The 21352-nt window shown below is 45.4% G+C and overlaps 1 protein-coding gene and 1 long non-coding RNA gene across 11 annotated transcripts in view; one reads left to right on the top strand and one right to left on the bottom strand.

The window, feature by feature from the left end:
* The window catches only part of LOC137214651 (uncharacterized), a 192717-nt gene extending 179640 nt beyond the window's left edge, over nt 1-13077 (top strand). Inside the window, exon 11 of the long non-coding RNA XR_010938974.1 lies at nt 12653-13077. This is a non-coding gene — a long non-coding RNA (uncharacterized lncRNA). The remainder of the gene's footprint in view (nt 1-12652) is intronic.
* The window catches only part of ZFHX3 (zinc finger homeobox 3), a 256795-nt gene that overhangs the window by 16530 nt on the left and 218913 nt on the right, over nt 1-21352 (bottom strand). For all 10 annotated transcript variants that reach the window (XR_010938973.1, XM_067718710.1, XM_067718716.1 and 7 more), the window contains 3 exons: nt 10325-10458; nt 9971-10171; nt 58-160 (listed from right to left, as the gene is read on the bottom strand). Coding sequence is in view for 9 of the 10 variants with exons in the window: in XM_067718710.1 (XP_067574811.1) it covers nt 58-160; nt 9971-10171; nt 10325-10458 (438 nt within the window). In the remaining variant the exon portion in view is untranslated. The remainder of the gene's footprint in view (nt 1-57; nt 161-9970; nt 10172-10324; nt 10459-21352) is intronic.

The following is a 21352-nucleotide window of genomic DNA, read 5'->3' as shown; positions in this document are numbered from 1 at the left end:
TCGCCCCAGGTTTCATTTTGTTTACTCTTCTCAGGGGTCAAGAATAATGACACTAACCAGGCTGCTTTCCTGCCTCCTCCAAACTGGAGTTCCCGTCCCGATCTGGAACAGCCGCTGGGAGGAACAGGCTGCTGGGCATCACCATCTCAGGGGTAGTCACCTGAAGAGCAAGCGGTAGAGAAGCGAGGAGAGTCAAAGGGCGAGGAAAGAGACACAAAATAGGGAAATGTGTCAAAATTATTTAATAAGCAAAATTAGCCTTCACCAGTGTAAAGCTGGAGGTGTCACTTTTCATAGCTCACTGAAGATTCATGTTTATTAGACAAAGCTCACATCAGTCAAAAGCGTTTCTATGGTTACATTCTGGACATAATTAGCAGTGCACACTTGAAGAATAATCTTATTATTAATATTTTTCCTTTATGCAGAATTTTGACTTTGATCACTGACAATGTTTTGTCATGGGCTGTGAAACTTCTTGTGCAACCAATTAGGTAGATAAGTTGAAAGGCCCACCTTAAGCTGCTGAAAACATAATAAGGGCCCTAATTAAATCATACCTAGTAAAGTACACTGTAATCTTGAAGCAGGGAGCATTGTAGTACTGTTTTCAGAATGTATTCAGGCAAGAAGAGGAGGGGAATAAGAGCGAAGGAAAGGGTGAGAAGAAGAGAAGGGAACAAAGGAAAGGCTAAGGACACGCAGACACACTGGCAGATTTTTCCAGGAAACAACATTTTGTAACCCTTTACAAGCTGAGATCAAGTGCAAATGAGCATTTCTTATGACTCACTTCAGTCAGGATTTCTCCTGGGGTCTTTGCCTGAGGTACACAGCATCAGAGGGGACTTCTGGCCAGTGTCCCAGCCGCAGAGGGTGCCCCGCACCCTACGTTCTACAACAGGGCAGCCCCACCTTGGCCACGGCTGTTGTTTCCCAATACAGCAACTCCAGAATTAGCCTGGGTCAAAAGAGCTACAATTTAAGGTCAGATCTTTCGGCATTTATTTCTCCAGGCTTTCCTGCCATCTGGCCGCAAGCTTGTCCAAACAAGTTATCATCTGCCCTCCATTAACGTGATAGGAGGCCCTCAACATCCACCGTAAGGCTAAAAGGTTCTTCATTTAAGAAGCAGCAGTATCCCTTTGCCTACTATAGGATGGGAAGGTAGTTGGCGATGATATTCCCAAATGAATTAGAAATCGTTCCCTGTTTGATGACAGCCTGAGAAGCAAACTGACCCTGAGGTTACAGGAACAGAAACTTACAGTCACCACTAACCTTTCTACATGGCACGCAGCCCCACCTGGAGGCATTACTTTCCCATCAAACACAACTATTGAGATAGTATCTTCACTTGCTGTTACAAAGATTGGAACGCCTAGATTACTGTTCAAAATTAAATATTTAAAATAAATTTCTATTAATTTTTAATGGTTCGAGGATCCTGGCCTTGCTCAAAATCACTGCTGACGTGTTCACTAGAATCATCAGTGGTAGGTTCCACTCCTCCTAAAGGAAACTCAGACAGCTGTCCCCATAAATCCAAAAAGGTAACTCCTCAATACATTTCAGGGTATTAGGATAATCTCAGCAACCCAGATGCCCGTAGGTGCAAAAATTAAGCAACAGGCACTACGAAGAAGGGCTCTGAGGAACCCTGCGTTTACGAAGAGCAGGTGCGTGGCAGGTGAATGTGACACAGAATCCCTGCTCTCACAGAATCTCCACCCTCACACAAAGCTCGCCAGCAGCTGCTTACGGCTAGCTGTGGATGAATCGTTAGGAATGGAGCGGAGATGGCCAAACTCATTCCAGCTATTTTCTTTTTAATAGAAAGCATTTCTGACCAGTGTGGTTGGGGAGTCCAGCGGGAATACAAGAAGTGAAAGGTCACCGATTAATTTATAGTCCTCAACCGAGGGGGAGCACGAGGTTGGGGGCAAGAGGGGGAGAAAGGGAAAGGAAAAAAGACTCCCCCCCACACCTCCTTTCTCGGCCGTAGCTGCAGGATCAGTCCTTTCCTGGGATCTTTAGGAATTATGAAAAATGAATCATGAGAAGTGAAAAAAAAAAAGCCCTACAGAGTAAAAAAGAATAAAATTATCTAACACCTCAGCTGCACATCATTATAGAAAACTGTGGGCTTTTTATACACATTACAGTAAGGCAGACATCCCCTCTAACAGACTCAGTACGACGGATCAGTAATTGTTTTCATACACTTTAATTAGAAAAACTCAGATGGCTATGAATAATAATGGAAAAGAGAGACTTTTGCACTTGAAAGGTTGAAGTCAATCAAGTGTGAATGACGGCAAAAAAGAAAGAAAAAAAAGACACCAATTCATCAGCCCTCTGTTGTCTCGCCGCGACTTTAATCATAATTCCTGATTGGGATTCAAGAAGGCAGTAAGCAGCGGTTCTTTGTCTGCCTTCACCTTCCATCAATTAACTCTCCCCAAAATATAATCATCAACCTCACATGCTCCTCTGCATCTTAATCTGGGCCCCCAAACCTGTAAGTCTTGCCTCATACGTGTTTACGTAATTACTTCTATCTACCTGCATCTTCTCATCTATAGTGTTACCCAACCTCTCCCTGAAAACAAACAAAAATGTTGGGTATATAAATTTTTTTTTTTTTTTTTTTTTTTTTTTTTTTTGCTGTACGCGGGCCTCCCACTGTTGTGGCCTCTCCCGTCGTGGAGCACAGGCTCCGGACGCGCAGGCTCAGCGGCCATGGCTTACGGGCCCAGCCGCTCCATGGCATGTGGGATCCTCCAGGACCGGGGCACGAACCCGTGTCCCCTGTATCGGCAGGCGGACTCTCAACCACTGCGCCACCAGGGAAGCCCTATAAAATCTTAATGGGCAAGAAATGCCCAGAAAGCAAAGAAGAAGACCCCTAAAGAGAATCCTAAGGATCTAGAAATTCTGGTGCGGTCTGTCTGCGCATGGGTCTGAAGAGAGAGGTTGCGATGGAAGCCTCTTTGCTGTGCAGGACGCTGGAGGGCCCCACGTCAGCTCTCGGACACTAATGTTCCCGTGTCCGTGTCCACTACTCCCTCTCCTACCAGCTTCTCAAGCTCATCACTCAAAGTTACCACGCTTTTTTGTAAAGAGCCAAAAATACGGTCCTGCCAATGGCTCTCTGAGGAATTCTGCTCACGGAAGAAAATGAAAGTTGGCCAAAGGCTGAGTTCCTTCAATACTTGCCTTGGCACTCCTTGTTTCCCAATCGTATCTGGCTGCCACACAGTGTGGAAGGTTGAGTCTATCCCAGGCAGCCTCTGATGGACGGCTGAAAGTCCGTGGGAAAGGCGGTCACTCAACAGTGCTGGGCAGAGTTCTGTAAAGACCTTCCCTTTCTCTAGGAGCGTCGGAGCATGCCAGTGTGTGAGAGGACAAAACCTGGCCACAGCGTCGTAAGCAGAGCCGCCCCAAACGTGTCCAAACCACAGAGACCCTCGGAGGACTAGATGCCGCCAGCAGCTCCCCTGTCCCGACAGCGTATGCGGCATTACACATTCACTCTCTCTGCCCCAAGCCCTCCCATCCACACACTCAAAAGCCAAACAAAAAGTTTTAGGTTTGGCCAAACAATAGTACACAATCAGTCTAAACACCTATGCTTCCTACACTGACACCCATGTAGATTGATTCTTCCAATAATCTTACACCCATAAACACTGAGTATGTTAAGTTACATTCCCCCATAGTCTACTCATTAATGTACAGAGGGGACCTCAGACTATTAAAACAGACTTTGAACCAAAAGTCAGAGTTTTTCTGGTTAGAAAATTCAATTGCTTAGAGCCATTACTGCCTCAGAACTTGAGTCTCTCAAGCTCGGCGGCCATGACCACGCAAAGCAGCTCTGTGGTGATGATCTGGATACCACATGTGCTCCTCTCAGCCAAGTCAAGCATGCAGAGTTGACGGAAACGTAGGAAGAAAATATCATTCGAACAGGCGCAGTACCTTCCTAACAAGTAAACAAGTCTCACATGTAACAAGGGAAATGTGGAGTTCTGCTCTGATGCTGAAAATCTTCAAGTTCAAGCAATTCTCACATATGACGATAGAAACAGAAGAGCTCCATGCCGGTACTAAGAATCTTCACGCTTAAGCCATTCCAAAACAACTTAGTTGATGAAAAGGAAGGGCCTCAAATGACTCTGCTCATCCATTCATTTGACCATCATTCACTAAACTTTGTACAAGGTCCCCGTGCTGCACGCTTGTGAGACAGCAAGACCGGGTCCCTGTGTCCAAGAAGCTCACATCCAGAATAATTAACCTTCTAGAGATCATAAACTCATTAGAAAATCTGATGAAAGTTGCAGCCTCCTAGAGAAAATACTTTTAAAACAAACTATCGTAGATAATTTCAGGAAATCACAGGCTCCCTCGAGGGAAATTCCGGGATTCAAGTTAATTGCCCTTGAACTACTAGGAAAGGTGACGTGGGTTTGTAAATACCTAGTTCCTACCTCCTGTTCAGTTCACCATTATTTTGGATTATGACTTAACGCATTTCAAGTTTCTATGAGGTGAGTGGGCCCGAAAGCCCCAAGGACACACCTTATAAAACCCAGAGTCTTAGATGTGGGTCTGGTCCCCACTGTGACATCTGGGAGGGGCCGCTGATGTTGACTCTTTTTCGATAGAAGAAGCTGGAATTATAAGGAGCCCTCCCCACTCCTTGCTTTCTCTGGGTCATGGATATGAAATGACCAAATACCACAACTTGAGCAGCCAAGGGGTGTATACACTTTGCTGAATTCTGAACGGGACTGCTCATGCAAATTCACCTCTCAAGGCCACCCTGTCTGAGGTTAGAGCAATGCAACCAACAAGTCCCACATGCTGGAAAGCAAAGGTACTTTCTTAGAGCGAGTACTGAACTTGGTTTCTCTGAGACCTTCATCCCCACAGCCTTGGCATTGCTCACCTGAGTAGAGCTTCTTTCTGAAAGGCTCTCTATTCCAAGTGAAAGTACAGATTTGCCAAAACCTAGACTCCCAAGGAGACTCAAATCCTTCATATTTCAGTAAAAAAAAAAATCAAGAGAATGAAGAAACTCAGGTAGAGGGGAAAAAAGAGGGAAAAAGCCTCAGACACAGGCCTTCCTGGCACAGACCTGGCCGGTCTCTACACCTTGTGAATGAGGCATTGGTCCTGTTCAAAAAACAAGCATGGAGTTAAAAGCCAACCGCTTCCAGAACTGAGCATTCTAGCTAGTGGGGGACCCAAAGTCGACGGCGCCAGTGAGGGTCTGGCTGCTCACTTCCTCCCCTGACCTCGATGGCTGCCAGCTGGTCTCTGCACATCTGCAGCCAGCAAGCCCGGCAACTCACGGCAGCAGAGAGAGCTTCAGAGGTTTTTCCCTCCTTCCCTTTACTACCTTCCAAATGTGGCAGGCTGGGCGCTGGACCACGGAGTCGAGAGGGCTGTTTCTCTCTTTGTCTCGTTTCCCTTCTAAAACGTCTTCCTATGTCGTTGTCTATCTTTTTTGTTGTTTTTTTTTAAACCTAAAACCCAAGAGGAAGAATTGTAGGGCCATATTAACAATTCATATGGGCCAGAAACAAATGCAGCCCTGAACCAGATTTTAAAATCTAAGAATGAGAAAGACTGAAAAAGGAGGTAGGTGGGAGAACAGGAAACATATGAACAGTTCACACACACATGCGCGCGCGCGCCCACACACACACACACACACACACACACACACACACAGAGTGAGTGAGGGAGAAAAAAGCTGAGAAGGGGACTGAATTGGAGAGAAAAGCTTCATTAGACTTGGAGAGGCAAGCAGTGGCAGTATACCAAGGTCACTTTTAATTTAGACCATCTAATTGGCAAACAGGCTCCAAATGGCTATCACCTCACAGGGCTTGGAATTAATGAAGCCCGATTATTTTCATTACCCTCCTCTGAGATGGAGACAAAGTGAGAGCTGGTACCCAAGTGGGTGCCACAGCCTCAGGGCCGCTGGCCACCCGAGAGCCCCCAGTGCAGGGGGGCCAAGCAGCCAGCCTGATCTGGAGACTCGGATGCACAGGCACACGATGAGCAGAGACAGACGCTGACCGAAAACATCACAGGAGACAGACAGCTGGGGCGGGCTGGGGGTGGAGGGGACCTGCAGGCAGTGCAGGTCCAGGGGCAGCCAAGGGGAATCTGTGCGTGGACAAAACGTACAGAATAACTGAGGGAGTGAAGACGAAGGGCTAGAGAAAGAGGTGTTCCTGGGCTGCTCCAGAGCCAACCCCCTTCTCTGCCATGAGGTCATACTCTGTTAAGTGACTGGGGAACAAAGACAGTTTCCCCGTATTAGTGCTCCGGGATCCCAGTGGTGTGTCCTGCCACTTAGAAGGACAGTGATCAATTAGAATAATTTAAGACTACTGATATGCCTTGTAGGTGGTCTTTCCCATTCTCATTTAGGGGCCAGAAACCTGTCCCCTATGCCCTCAACCCTCCTCGCCTAAAACTGTGAGACAAAGGAGGGCACGAGCAGCAGCCCCTATATCCCCACCACCAGTTCGGAATCTCGGACTTCTCAGTAAATAGGTGAGAATTCTATGGAACTGACATCGGGGGCGGGTCGCTCAGTTGGGTCTGGAGGGGCACCTGTCTCACCGCCTTAAGCTTTATAGATTTCCGTCTTTCATATGACATGTGTAAAGACACCGTTTGGAGCTCTGTTTCCAATAGGCCGAGCAGAATGAAGTGGTATGGGTGCAGTTTCCATAGCGGAGGGCCAGAGCTGCAATTGTTCCCAGTGGAGAATATTTTTCAAGCCCCTTCATCGGTAAAAAGAAGGGGGCCCATGGAAGACACAGATATGAGATGCAGAGCATAAGCAAGCAACTGTTACCATAGCAACAGACATATTAGACACTGCAGGTTCCTGAAAGCTGTCTGATAAGGTATTATTAAATGAAGCCTCCTCAAAACACTCTCCATTTACAACTGAACGGAAAGGCATTGTAGAGAAAGTAATCTATTTCCATTTATCAGGGTGGAATTTACTTTTAGAGAGACTGAAACCCAATTCAAGCCAGATCCTGGGCCCTTGGACCCAAACAGCAAAAAGTATTTCCCAGAATTTATAGCTTTAGCTACCCTGGACATACCCCGTGTCTGCCAGGAGCTGTCTGTTTGGTGGATCTTGCCAGGCTCTCCTAGTTTGCAGCCAAAGGCAGTGAACTCAGTCAATCTGGCAAGGAAGAAGATTCACTCCTCTCACTGCCATTCATCCCAGCCACTCAAGGATAAAGCAGACATAACTTTCTCCTCTTGGAGAATGAATGGCTGAACACTGACCATTCCTTAATGATATGGTTTAGGAAATGCAGCTCTGATTTGAGGGGCATTTCTCAGAGTTTCCTGCTCTAGTTGGCCAGGAACAAACAGATGTATCATCAGAAAGCCTAACCAATACTTTCCCTTGGCCAATTTTCTAATAAAATTGCTGTAAAATATCCTCCAGGGGCATGATTCTAACCACAGGTTCATTATAAACACTTAGTTGTAAAACAATTGCAAATTTCATATTAACACCAAACTTTTCAGAGGAAGGACAATGGCAACTATTTAATTTGTCAGGGCAGAGACCAAGATCAGCAGTCCAGTCCTCAAATAGGATGCTGGGCTCACCCCAAGGTATGGCCACAAACGCCCCTCTAACCCTGGTTGCTCATCTTTTCCTGCTGATGCTGCTAAAGGGTCGAGGTGGAATTGCTTCATTTAGCTCAATGCAAACCATCCTCATGACTTGAGAAACCAATTCAATACTGACAGCCATGCAGTAACTCCATCTTCTCATGCAAAGACAGGGTACCAAATCATCCTTATATACACCTTTAAATCGAGTGTAAAACCCTTATGATTTACATTTCCCACAACTTTCAACTGTATTTCTGAATCCATTAACTTTCTCTTGTTGCTAGCAAATGAACTTCCTATAGTCAGCACATTTCCCACAATTTGCACATTTTTTTCAGAAATATTTAGAAAACATCTCCATTGTCTGCTATGGGCAAATGAGGTAGGTACACAGGGGTTCCTGTACAAGGTGCCAAGCACAGCCCCTTTAGGGAGTGTGTTTCTCCTCCGTAATTATGTTCTTAGGGAGTCTTCTCAAATAGGGTTTATTAACCTGTTTCCATGGATGGATTTTAGGGTATCCTTATGCTCTCTGGCATTGTACACACAATTTTGAACATGGAGAATATTTGAAAGAGTTCTTAATAGTAGTTGTCAAACTTTAGTGTGCACAGAATACCCAGTAAGGCTACTGAACCGTTTTCACCAGCGTCTCCAAAAAAAAGGTTGAGAATCACTGCTTGAGTGGGTAACACCCAGAAATATCTTAGGGATTGGTACCCAAGCAAACACAGCAGTAACATCCTCCTCTCAAAGACTCTGTTGATAAATGAAGAAGATTCATAATGACCCCCAGACTTGCTACTTTGAATGTACCATACTGTTGCTGTTATAAAAGTATGACAAACAATGGATATTTGAAATGTAATTTATATAGTAGTCCCTAGGGATGTAAAAATGAAACTTACTGTCTGATGTAAACCAATCATACAGATTACTACAGGCTCACATTTCCTAGACCAGACTGATATTAAACAGGAGAAGTAATCACCAGAGCAGAAGGACGATGTATTGAAAATGCCACCCTCCCCACATCTCTTCCTGTTTCTTCAGGCTCCCATGGTTCCAGGCCATCTGTGGGAAGTATGATGAGGCCTGAGGAAAATCCCCCTTGTTACTTCCAAGGCTGGAGAGAATTCCAGGGGAATTTGTAACAGAAACCCACCCATCCACAAAAGGAAGTTTCCACTTAGAACCTTTCAACCATGTTCACCAGTCTGTCTATTTGAAAATACCCATGGAAAGTGCATTTACACTTGAAATGAAACTCATGCTAGGTCACCTTAGAGCCTGCCATTGGCTGCTAAGGTCCTCTTGACGCATCATCAAATGTATGTTCCTCACAACTAAACATCATTTACAATGTTATTCATTAATTTTGCGTAACCAAGTGGAATGGGAAATGCCTAGAGGTTACACATCTGTGACCTGCATGGGAATCTTCACACGAAAAGGCAATCAAATTAACTTATTACTCCACTGTTGAAGGAAGTTAGAGGTGAGAATTTTTCTCTTTGGGGGTTTTTCCTCTAGTGATCAGGAAAGGGCTTTCCAGCAGCCCAAGCATACACAGAATGCAGGATACTGGTATCGCCTGTAGGCGTTTGAAAAGTTTTCTCATTACATTAGATTTAAATCCTTACACTAATCTTTTGGGCCATGTTTACAGTGGCCACTTAGAGCCATGCCCCGCAGGTGTAGCAACATCATGCTCAAAATGCAAAGCCCCTGTTCATGACTCGCCACGTGCTACCCAACTGAGCACCTTCCTGCTTTGAGAATGAAAGCATCCACTTGAGAAACTCCCACGTCACAGGGCTACATTCTGCGAGTTTGCCACTTGCAGGGGCATCAAGTCAGCTAACCTCTCTGAGCCTCAGTTTCCTCAGCCGTCAATGTAAACGTGTCAAACTCTTTAAATAAAACAGAGTGGTTGTGAGGATGAAATGAGACATAATGAATTTAAGAGCAACCTAGAAGATGACCTGCTCAGTAAAGGTTTGGAGAATCTGAATAACAACTTCTTCATGTAAATGGTTAGCTACTCTAGGCCTCTGCGTCCTGAGGGGAGAGAGGAATGATAAGGCAGGTTGAGAAATGCATATGTATTCAGCCCTTTAGGCCACAGTCAGGCCAAGTCTAAGGTGAACAAAGGTCACAGAACTATCTTTGACATTTCCAACTCTGCACTGGCTCTCGCATCCAGCAACAGAGTCCTGTCCATGTTGCTGCATCACCTTTGACCGCTGGGGAAAGAAAAGCCCCGAGGTCCTGCTCCCAGCTGCCTTACCGTCATGATGAGCTTCTCCACGCAGTCGGGCGCCACGCTGTGGAGGTGGGTGAGGTGCAGCTGGAGGTGGATCTTGTTGTTGAGCATGTCCTGGCACAGGGGGCAGCGGAGCATGGGCTGCACCGAGTGCTGCGTCATGGCGTGCACCCGCAGCCGGTTGACATCGGCGTTGCTGTACTTGCAGTAGGGACACTGGTACATCTGTGGGGAACACACAGCCACCCCTCCGGCTGAATCTTCAGTTCCCACCGCAACTGTGTCCGCCCCAAGCCCGCCCACCCGAGACTCCACTCCCCCCCTTCCCCCCAGTTATGTGAAACACTCCCCCACCAGCACAGCCCCTTCTGGCCTCACCTGCTCCGGTTTGGTCTCCTCTGATGTTTTTGGTCGCTTTGAAGAGAGAGGAGACTCTGAGCTACCTGGGAAGGAGATGCGTTTGGAGGTTGCAGGAGAATCTGTCAGCTCCTTCTCTGCTTGGCTTGATGATGCTGGAAGAAAAAGCAGAAGATGTAATACAGCAGCCAGACCAGGCCAGCTCCCAGAGGGTTTGCGTTGGGTGAAAATCAACATTCATTTATAGCACAGGATTTTCTTGAAACACCAAAATTAAAGTAGGATGAGCATCCGGACTGATTTATCAGGCATGCTAGAAAAGAAGCAAGTGTTTCTTTTTGTCCCCCATGAATTTCTGTCACTACACAACTTTAACAACTGAACACTAAGAAAAAAAGGTACAGAAATGGACTAAAAGGCTCTGAGTTGGACTAAGCTACATTCAGTCTATTCTGACCTCCCCCAATCAAGACACAATCTGCTGGCTTATGAGGGTGGGTGGGAAAGTCTCACCAATTGCTTTGCCAACCACGAGTCAACCCAAGTACCAGACAGACTCTGCTTTCATGGATGTAATAGATGATGTGCTTCCAACTTTATTGTCACAGCTCTTGAAATCACAGCACAGCACAGCACAGCACAGGAGACATGATAAATGGGACGGACCCGAGAAAGGTTTACACGGATATCTGCATACAAATGCATGCAAAAAAGTCAAGTGTGGCTTCAGCAACTTGCTTCTGGGGAAGAAGTAACTGAAGAGTGGAACTAGATAGGGCGTGACTCCAACTTCTAATCGAGCCAGTGCTCCAGACACAAGAGTTTACTCAGAGTGGGTGGTTCAGAGGGAAAGTGTCCTCTCTGCTTGCCAGAAACATGCCCTCTGCACCCCACTCCACCAAAACAACAAAACACCAACGAGGAAGGAGAGTCACATGAGAGTGAAGCAGCAAGCAGTGAGCGTGGAAGTGTTGGCGGAAGGAGTTCTCTGAAGCATGGAAAGGGATCTGGAAGATTGTGATGAGAAAACAGCTGGGCTGAAAGGGTTTTAACAAGGATGAATAAGCAGGGCTCCTCCAGTATAAACACCAATCTCCAAATGGTCAGATGTGGTCATTCCAAAACCTGGTCAGTATCTTAAGGCTGGCTCTCTCACTTGTTTTGGATGGGAACTCCATTTTTCAGCATTTTGCTACAAGTGGTGAGAAGAAAAATCCTGAAAATGGTAGTGAGACAGTACATACCCACTGCCCTCCCTACCTCACTGAAAAATCATTTGACTCAGCACTGAGGTCACTGGTTTAGAAAGCCTCATGTTTACTCTTTGGTCAAACTGCTTTCTGTCTCATCCAGCCTAGTTCCCTAGCGTGTGTTTCCAGCCTTGAAATCTGTTCTGACGTGGATACCCAAGATGCTGTCATTACAGGTGTGTGCTTTAATAAACAGTTGTAAAAAATCAATTTTATTCATTAAAATCGTAAGGCCACACAATAACTTTGGAAAATAAAAATGCAAAATGCAGGAAATATTCCAGGAAGTGGATGCTCTTCCCAGAATGCACATCTTCTGATCTTTAACCCCAGTATCTTGGTAACCTGGTCTACATAAGTTTGTAGAACATCTATTACTTAAAAAGTACAAGGACAAGCATATTACACACGGACCCCTCCTCCTCCCAGCACACATTCATAACAGTACTTTAATCTGTCTCGAATCGACTTCAAACCCATTTTCTTCTTAATGGGAGTTATTCATTTTCACTTGAAAGGTAATACATGACGGCTGGATATTTAATGTGATGGACTGGCTGCCGATTAACTAGGTGCTGTATGTGACATTCTAGTCTGGTTCCCACGGCCCACTTCCCATCTCCCAGCCCCCGGCAGACCTGATCCCGCGAAACCTTGCGTCGCAGGTTTTAGACCTCGGAGTGTGATGGGCCCCCTGCCTGAACACTCCCACAATAGGAGTCTTTTAATTAATGTTTTGGGGATGTAAGATCTTCCTGCCCCCAGAAGGTTTCTTATTCTCCATCGTTTTTCATTTTTGCTTACTGGTTGTCTTCTATATGTTAGCTCTTCTATAGCTTTTCAAAGGCATTCTAAAGATGGGGTGGGTGGAGACGTTAGATGATACTTCAGATGCTTATTTGTTAGAGCCATCCTCCACCTTCCCCATTTCCACCTCCAATCTGTAGGATTAGGTTAGGTTCAGGGCTTACAGTTAGGAAAGAGCTGCTCTCTGCTCCCCCTTCCCCTAGGGGCAAGCCAAGATGCAGATCCTATTCTAAACACCCATCCCCGTCTTTTTGTTAGTCTGCCTGACCTGAAACAACACTTGCTTTTACAGGACCGTGACACTGCCTTGTCAATGCCCTCAACCTGCCTCCTACCCCCCCTCTTCAGAATGATTTTCAACCGTGCAGTTGCTCAGCAGTGTGGATGAACGAGCGCGGAGGCTGAGACCGCCCGACTCATCCACTCCCTGGAAAGCAAACCCGGTGTAACCCAGTGCAGCATTAGCGTCCTCACAGGACCGGAGTCCACCCTCGTCCTTCAAGGCTGAACGCATGATGAATGGTGACGAGGTTGCAGAGGTGAGAATTCTCGTTTCAGAAGCCACTATTCTTTCCCCCTGCATGGAGAGGGGGGACTTCTATTACCTTTTTTTTATTTTTCATACTCTCAAATTGCTCTGTAATTCTAAAGCTTCCTTTGTGAGCTCAAGCTAAGGAGCTGTTCTAAAGCGTTTTAAAAAATAAAATCGGCACTTGCTCACTCATTCCTCTTTCTCTGGAGTAACACAACAGCTCTGCTATGATATGAAATACTGCATCCACTAGTGTAAAAACTTCCGGGGCTCATCTCCCTTCTATCTGGGGCAATCTGCATTTTTATTAGATCAGATCTGTCTAGAAGTGGACATTAGCCACCTGCAGCTCGCTAGGCTTCTTCTCTAAAGATAAGGCCGTGCCTTTCCTATATCGGAGTCTGTTAACACCCAGTTACAATCCCATTGTGCTTCCCTGGGTGATGTGAGGACTGCTCCAAAGAGTTAGGTTAACGAGGCTGACAGGCCCCTCCTAGCTTGACCCCAGACATTAAAACGTCAATCCCTATGAAAACATGGTACCAGAGATTTTATAAAATTTCTGTAGATGGATAAACAGTTGCGCAAGTTCTCCATCAGCAGGCTAGAAGAGGGTTTACTACTGACAATGACAGTCTAAGGTTTTCTCAAGCTTCTTCTCTCTGAACTTCAAAAGGGCCAGACTCCCAAAATCAATTCCTACTTTAGTTCTGTCACTAGCATACATTGTAGGCATAAGTAAATGAGGTTGTACGAATACCAAGAGGGAAAGTACTGTGGTTTTCTTTTTTGAAGACTTTTCGAAACTCTGACTTAAATTCCAAGAGCGATGTCACAGTCTAGAAAACATTATTACTTTTTAAAATTAATTACTGATCAGTTTAAGGCCATTACGACGTCACAGTAGTGAAACACAAATAGATGCGCTCCAGAGACAAGCCATAGTTTAAACAGTGCCTGGAACCACTGGATTATACTGGTAACAACTTCAAGGGTAACTACCTGTAGTGGCTTTTACAATAATGACAAAATGAACTGGAAACAATCTAGATATTTTACAACAGGGCACGGTTAAGTAAACAATGGTACCGCCACTCTATTGAGTATCAGATGACATTACATATGATAGCTATGAAGCAATATGGAAAAATCCTTGAGAAGGTTAATCAGAAAAAAATAAGATAACATATGCATTATAACATGATACAGCTTTGTAAAAAATAGGTATTAGAAAAAAAGACTGGAAGAAAATGACTGCTGTATTTAGGTGATAGCCTCACGGACCATCTCCCCATTTTCTACGTTTGTCATGTAGTTATATTATTTTTAATACTATAATTAAAGAGTTTAGCATTTAAATTCCACTGTCCATGAAAAGGTTGATATTTGGATCCATACTGTGCAAAACATCAGGTGGTATTTTTACTTTGCTGGTTAAAGCAATTTTTCCTCATTTTGGCAGCTATGCCATGTGAAAATATGTGTTAAATCTCAATGAATCTTCCACAGGCAACATGCTGGGCTCCTGGCACTTCAAAGGGTTTAAAAACGTGGCAAGGAATCATGCGAGTGCCATCGATTACATACTCTGTAAAGCGAGGCAAGAGGGACACTGGGGCAATATCGGGGAAATGCAGGGTCAAACCCCAAGCGCAGCCCGACAGGATGTTAGCTGCAGACTCCTCGCCACGCAAACTTTCTAAGGAGTGGACAAACACTTGCTCAACTTGTTAGAAGTTCAGGCTGCCCCACTGAACTCGCTGGTGAGGCAGGAAAAGGACCGGCATGGCCTGGCTATGGAGTACAGAAAATTCGAAGTCAACTTTCTGGGCCAAAAGCCACCATTCCACCTTAAACTGTGATGGGTTGGTCACTATATCTGACGAAGCCAAGTACTGAGAGGCAGACCTGATTCATGACTCTCCATTTCATTGTTCCTCTACATTCCAAGCAAAAGAAATTTCATTTCCAAGGGAAAGACACAGTAGTCAGTGCATGGCTTCCTCAGGAAAAACAAAAATCATTTCTGTGACGTCACCTTCCAGATATCCTTTGTTTTTAACATATTTGCTTGGGGGCATTTAACCTCTAAAAATAATTACTTAAAAATTTTCCCCTCTTGTCATATTAATTAGAGGGAGTAGGGAAGAGAAGAGAGCCAATCTGAATTCATGCAAGTTTTGTTTACAATTTTCAAGAAGAGGTTTTATTATGTTCTAAGCATATAGAATAATTAAAACAAGCCTAGTAAGGTTTCAGGTAAGAGGTGACTAACTGTAAAGAACAGGTTAAGGGGACTTCCCTGGTGGCGCAGTGGTTAAGAATCCGCCTGCCAGTGCAGGGGACACGGGTTCGAGCCCTGGTCCAGGAAGATCCCACATGCCACGGAGCAGCTAAGCCCGTGTGCCACGACTACTGAGCCTGCACTCTACAGCCTGCGAGCCACAACTACTGAGCCCACGTGCCGCAACTACTGAAGCCCGTGTGCCTACAGCCCGTGCTCTGCAACAAGAGAAGCCACTGCCATGAGAAGCTCACGCGCCACAACAAAAAGTAGCCCCCGCTCACCGCAATTAGAGAAAGCCCATGTGCTGCAACAAAGACCCAACGCAGCCAAAAATAAATAAATTAAAAGTAAATTAAAAAAAAGAAGAATAGGTAAGAACAGTATAATTTAGGGGGCTTATCAAGTGGTCAAGTACGGTAGAAACACAGTCTCTTTAACTTCACCTGATAAAACCACTTTTCCTAGAACAAATTCTCACCCAATCCCAATCCTCACTAATAAACTAAAATCTGAGTCACTGAAATTTTGGTGACAGAAAACTTGAGAGCTGTACTTGCAATACCATGTACTGCCAGCAGACTTAATGCCAACACGTGCCTCATTTCTCACCTAGTGATGTGGTCATACAACTCTGAAGCGAGGGAAGGCAGGGAGTTGCTGCCTCCTGAGAAAGAAACCTGAAGAAAACTTGGAAGTGAAGTAGAAATGGAACCTTAAGGTACACAGTTTTTGGCTTTCCCTAATCATTTGCCAAGACATCAACTTCCCTCCATGACAATCGAAAGTACTGGAAGTTTCAGTTCCATGAGCAAAACTGACTTTCTCATCACTCAACACACCATTGGTGCTGTTGGCATGGTGGACATTCTCTGCCACAGGCCCGCCTTTGGCCAGAGTCCTCCCTTGGGGAGATCCTGGGCATGCGCTGAGCTGTCCACGTTACTGGGAAGTTTCTTCTGCGTTTCTTCTCTTCATGGCATAGTGGCCCTCGGAAGTGGTGTTCACCAAGATGCTGACCCCCCTTCCTTCTGGGGACCCCAAGGTGAGCTCACTGAAGGCCTGGGATGCTGCCTGACATGTCATCCTTGTGGAGCGGCCAAAGGCAGCCTCCAGCCCCACTTCTCAACCATCAGACTCTGAGCTAAAGTACCACTGACAGCCCCTCCATCTAAACTTCCATCTCCCAAACCAGCAACATAATGGAGGAGCCAATTAAATGATTATTAATTCATGCTACTTTCCGTAAGCCAGAGGTTCTCATCGCCTTGTGTTCCGTAAACCAGCTTGCCACCTGCCCCAGAAATTTACAGCAATCTTTTATCTCCATTGACTAAGGAGAAAAAAAAAAAAACGTTCACACAGCTCCATACTCAGTGCTTGAGTTGGGATAATGACCCCAGCACGATAGTCACAGAAGCTTCACCATATTGGAAAGTGGTCATTCAGCTCATAATGAAAATGAGATGAAAGGGGCAGTGAGCCCTCTCCATAGCCCCTTCCCCTCAGCTTCTCAGAGGCCCGACACTCCCCTCTAGAAAGCAGAGATGCACAGTTTCCAGAGGGTCAATCTGTGCTCTGGACTCGTGATCCTCTGTGATACTGTCACTGAATGTGGAGCTGCTCTTGGCATCTGCTTGCAATTCCCTCCCCAGAGGAGAGGCTAAGATTTCGTACTCGCATCTCCTGCAGAGCTACTGCACTTCAGAAGTGGCCAGAGAGCTGGCTAAGTCCTCTCCCTCCCTACGGAAAGAAACAGTTCGTTTAAAGGGTCTGCTCGGCTGCCAACTTGGTCGCTAAACATGCACGGCTCTGCCTCTCACCAAGCACTTAAAGATGATTCAAAGAGGAATCGGGGAGTCTGTGCACGGCGAAGGCGCACCCAATGGGGTCTCTACACCCTTACACACCCAGAGTCCAGCCCCATGAGGGTAAGAACCTTCTATTCAAAACACAGTCCTGGTTTCAGTTAAGTGCAGGCTACACTGCTCCTGCATGTCTCTTGAAAGCATTTTGTAGAAGTACTCAAAAAGGAGAAGAACATGCCTAGGTAGGTAGAGCGAGACACACAGGCCTCATCCACTTACCAGCCATGTCTTCCTGTTTCCATGAAGGATTTCAAAGAAAACTTGAGTTATACTACAGATGGGTATTACTGATGCTCGGGGAATGGCTCATTATTTTTCTCCTCCAACTCAAAGATGAACCAGATAGGTCAGCACTTTGAAAATCCAGAAGCTCGTCAGTGTTGTTTCTGTTGTTGTTATTAGTTTGCTTTTTATTTGGAAATATAGATTCACAGGAAGTTGCAAGATTAGCACAGAGAGGTCCGTTTCCCCTTCGCCTAGGTGTTTCTTTTTAACCAGGGTTTAGATAAAGATTGCTGGGTTTCTCAGATGGAGAGATATACCATGTTCTTGGAGTGGAAGGATCAACACTGTGAAAATGACTATAATACCCAAAGCAATCTACAGATTCAATGCAATCCCTATCAAACTACCAATGGCATTTTTCACAGAACTAGAACAAAAGAATTTCACAATTTGTATGGAAACACAAAAGACCCCGAATAGCCAAAGTAATCTTGAGAAAGAAAAACGGAGCTGGAGGATTCAGGTTCCTGGACTTCAGACTATACTACAAAGCTACAGTCATCAAGACAGTATGGCACTGGCACAAAAACAGAAATACAGATCAGTGGAACAGGATAGAAAGCCCAGAGATAAACCCACATACATATGGTCACCTCATTTTTGATAAATGAGGCAAGAATGTACAATGGAGAAAAGACAGCCTCTTCAATAAGTGATGCTGGGAAAACTGGACAGCTACAGGTAAAAGAATGAAATCAGAACACTCCCTAACACCATACACACAAAAAAACTCAAAATGGATTAAAGACCTAAATGTAAGGCCAAGACACTACAAAACTCTTAGAGGAAAATACAGGCAGAACACTCTATGACATAAATCACAGCAAGACCTTTTTTGACCCATCTCCTAGAGAAGTGGAAATGAAAACAAAACAAAAAAAAAACAAATGGGACCTAATGAAACTTAAAAGCTTTTGCACAGCAAAGGAAAATATAAACCAGACAAAAAGACAACCCTCAGAATGGGGGAAAATATTTGCAAACGAAGCAACAGACAAAGGATTAATCTCCAAAATATATAAGCAGCTCATGCAGCTCAATATCAAAAAAGCAAACAACCCAATCCAAAAATGGGCAGAAGACCTAAATAGACATTTCTCCAAAGAAGATACACAGATTGCCAACAAACACATGAAAGAATGCTCAACATCACTAATTATTAGAGAAATGCAAATCAAACCTACAATGAGGTATCACCTCACACCAGTCAGAATGGCCATCATCAAAAAATCTACAAACAATAAATGCTGGAGAGGGTGTGGAGAAAAGGGAACCCTCTTGCACCGTTGGTGGGAATGTAAATTGATACAGCCACTATGGAGAACAGTATGGAGGTTCCTTCAAAAACTACAAATAGAACTACTATATGACCCAGCAATCCCACTACTGGGCATATACCTTGAGAAAACCATAATTCAAAAAGAGTCATGTACCACAATGTTCACTGCAGCTCTATTTACAATAGCCAGGACATGGAAGCAACCTAAGTGTCCATCAACAGATGAATGGATAAAGAAGATGTGGCACATATATATATAATGGAATATCACTCAGCCACGAAAAGAAGCGAAACTGAGTTATTTGTAGTCAGGGGGATGAACCCAGAATCTGTCATACAGAGTGAAGTAAGTCACAAAGAGAAAAACAAATACCATATGCTAACACATATATATGGAATCTAAAAAAAAGAAAAATGGTTATGAAGAACCTAGGGGCAGGACAGGAATAGAGACGCAGATGTAGAGAATGGACTTGAGGACACGGGGAGGGGGAAGGGTAAGCTGGGACCGAAGTGAAAGAGCGTCAAGGACATATATACACTACCAAATTTAAAATAGATAGCTAGTGGGAAGCAGCCACATAGCACAGGGAGATCCGTCTGGTGCTTTGTGACCACCTAGAGGGGTGGTATAGGGAGGGTGGGAGGGAGATGCAAGAGGGAGGAGAGACGAGGATATATGTATACGTATAGCTGATTCACTTTGTTATGAAGCAGAAACTAACACACCATTGTAAAGCAATTATACTCCAATAAAGATGTTTAAAAAAAAAAAATCCACCTTCCAATGCAGGAGATGCGGGTTCGATCCCTGGTCAGGGAACTAAGATCCCACATGCCACAGGAAAACTAAGCCCGTGCGCTGCAACTAGAGAGAAGCCATCGCACCACAACTAGAGAGGAGCCTGCACGCCACAACAAAAGATCCCACGTGCCACAACTAAGACCCGATGTAGCCAAAAATAAATAAAATAAAATAAAACGGGGAGTTTCATACAAAGCAGAAGGACAAGGACCTCCAGATAAGTGGAAAAATCTGGCAACAGGATCTTCATTCCTATGCAGTAGCCGTGGGCTGGAGCCGATGCCCCGTGCCCTCTGGCTTGCCCCACCCTCCCCTGATACTGGGCATTCCTTCATTCCGTCTGCCAGCCTCTATGTGTTACACTTAATTTGGGAGATGGGGCTCGAGGAGGAGACAGGAGCGAAAAGAAGATTCTTAGAAAGGGCAGACGGACTGAAGAGGAGGCTGAGGAAAAGCGAGTAGGAGAAGGAGAGGCATCCACAGGGGCCCAGAGGCTGGAAGCTGATCCCAGGAAGGCTGCCCCAGGAGGAGGCAGGGGCTGTCATCCCAAGAAGAATCAGTAGCTGAACCTGGGAAAGGAAATCCTTGTTTCATTGCCTGAGTTCATTGTCTGCTCCCTGACACAGAGCCCCTAAATCCCCTGAAATTTCCTGGGTGACAGGAGTATCTTTTGTTCCAATGAGGTGACTCTGAGTGGTCACCAGAAAGACCAAGCCGTGGTTAGAAGCTTGGGATCTTCAATCTCACCTCCCACCCTTCAGGAAGGGGAGGGGGTTGGAGACGGAGTTAATGATCCATCATCCCTACTTGATGAAGCCTCCATAAAAATCCCAAAATTTTAAAAAATTCCAGGTTGGCACACCCCAACTCCGTGGGGACGGAGACTCCTGCGCTCAGGATCCTTCCAGACCTTGCCCTATGTGTCTCTTCATCTGACTGTTCATCTGTTATCTTTTATCATACCATTCGTTAAATCATAAGCTGGTAAAAAGAAAAAAAACAGAACAAAAAAACATTGCTGGGTTTTTGATCACTCTTCATCATGACCACATGTCTCCTCCTCTCCCACTCCTGCAATCCGGGATTCCATCGGCCAAGACCAGGACTCGTGCCTCTTCTACACACTTCTGTCTTTTAGGAAAGCTCAGTTCCCTCCTCACGCAGCGGGGGCTCAGGGCCTTGCCATCCGGTTAAAGGAGACGTAAGTCTCAAACTTCACGCACGTCACAGAGGTCAGAGCACCAACATTCTCAAACTCAACTGTGAGTGAGAAATCCCCTGGAAGGCTTGCTAACACACAGAAGGCAGGCCCCACCCCCCTAGCATAGGTCTGATTCAGAGAATCTGCATTTCCAGTGAGTTCCCAGGTGATGCTGGTGGTCTGACCACATTTTGAGAACCGCTGTCAGAGCCAAAGCTTTCTGTAATTGGTAGGAACCATACCACCTTGCGGCTGGACTAGAATTAAATAAGGGGGCCTGCAGGCGTGGGCGGATCTGGCCGTCCACTTTCAAATGACTCTTGCTGAAAATGCTATTCTCATCATCTACACTCGGGGACAAAAGCCAGGCCTGGTCTCAAAGCCCGATGTTTTCCCCCTCAGGCCAAAGGTGAAAGATTAAATGTGGCTGTCCCTCAGGGAACCTGCCTCCTCTAAACCAACACAGACACATTTTCAAAGCCAGAAATTCAGAAGGAATAACCTCTACGTGTTCTGTTAGCAGTGTAATCCAGAATAATGACAGACTGCCTTGCTTATGAAAGTCTCGGTCTTTCCACGTGTCCTGGAGAACCTCTGTAAAAAGGACAAACACCTCTGGGCTCTTTCCACTTTGCAGGAAGAGAAAGCCTCTTTTTGGTGCTGGCTTCCCAGGTCTTGGCACCTGCAGGCCACACCAGCCTGAGGCACCCTCTGCTTCGGCCCTGGGAAGAATGCAGA

Source organism: Pseudorca crassidens, chromosome 20, assembly GCF_039906515.1.
Source record: "Pseudorca crassidens isolate mPseCra1 chromosome 20, mPseCra1.hap1, whole genome shotgun sequence".
NCBI lineage: Eukaryota > Metazoa > Chordata > Mammalia > Artiodactyla > Delphinidae > Pseudorca > Pseudorca crassidens.
This window is presented reverse-complemented; position numbering and strand designations above follow the sequence as displayed.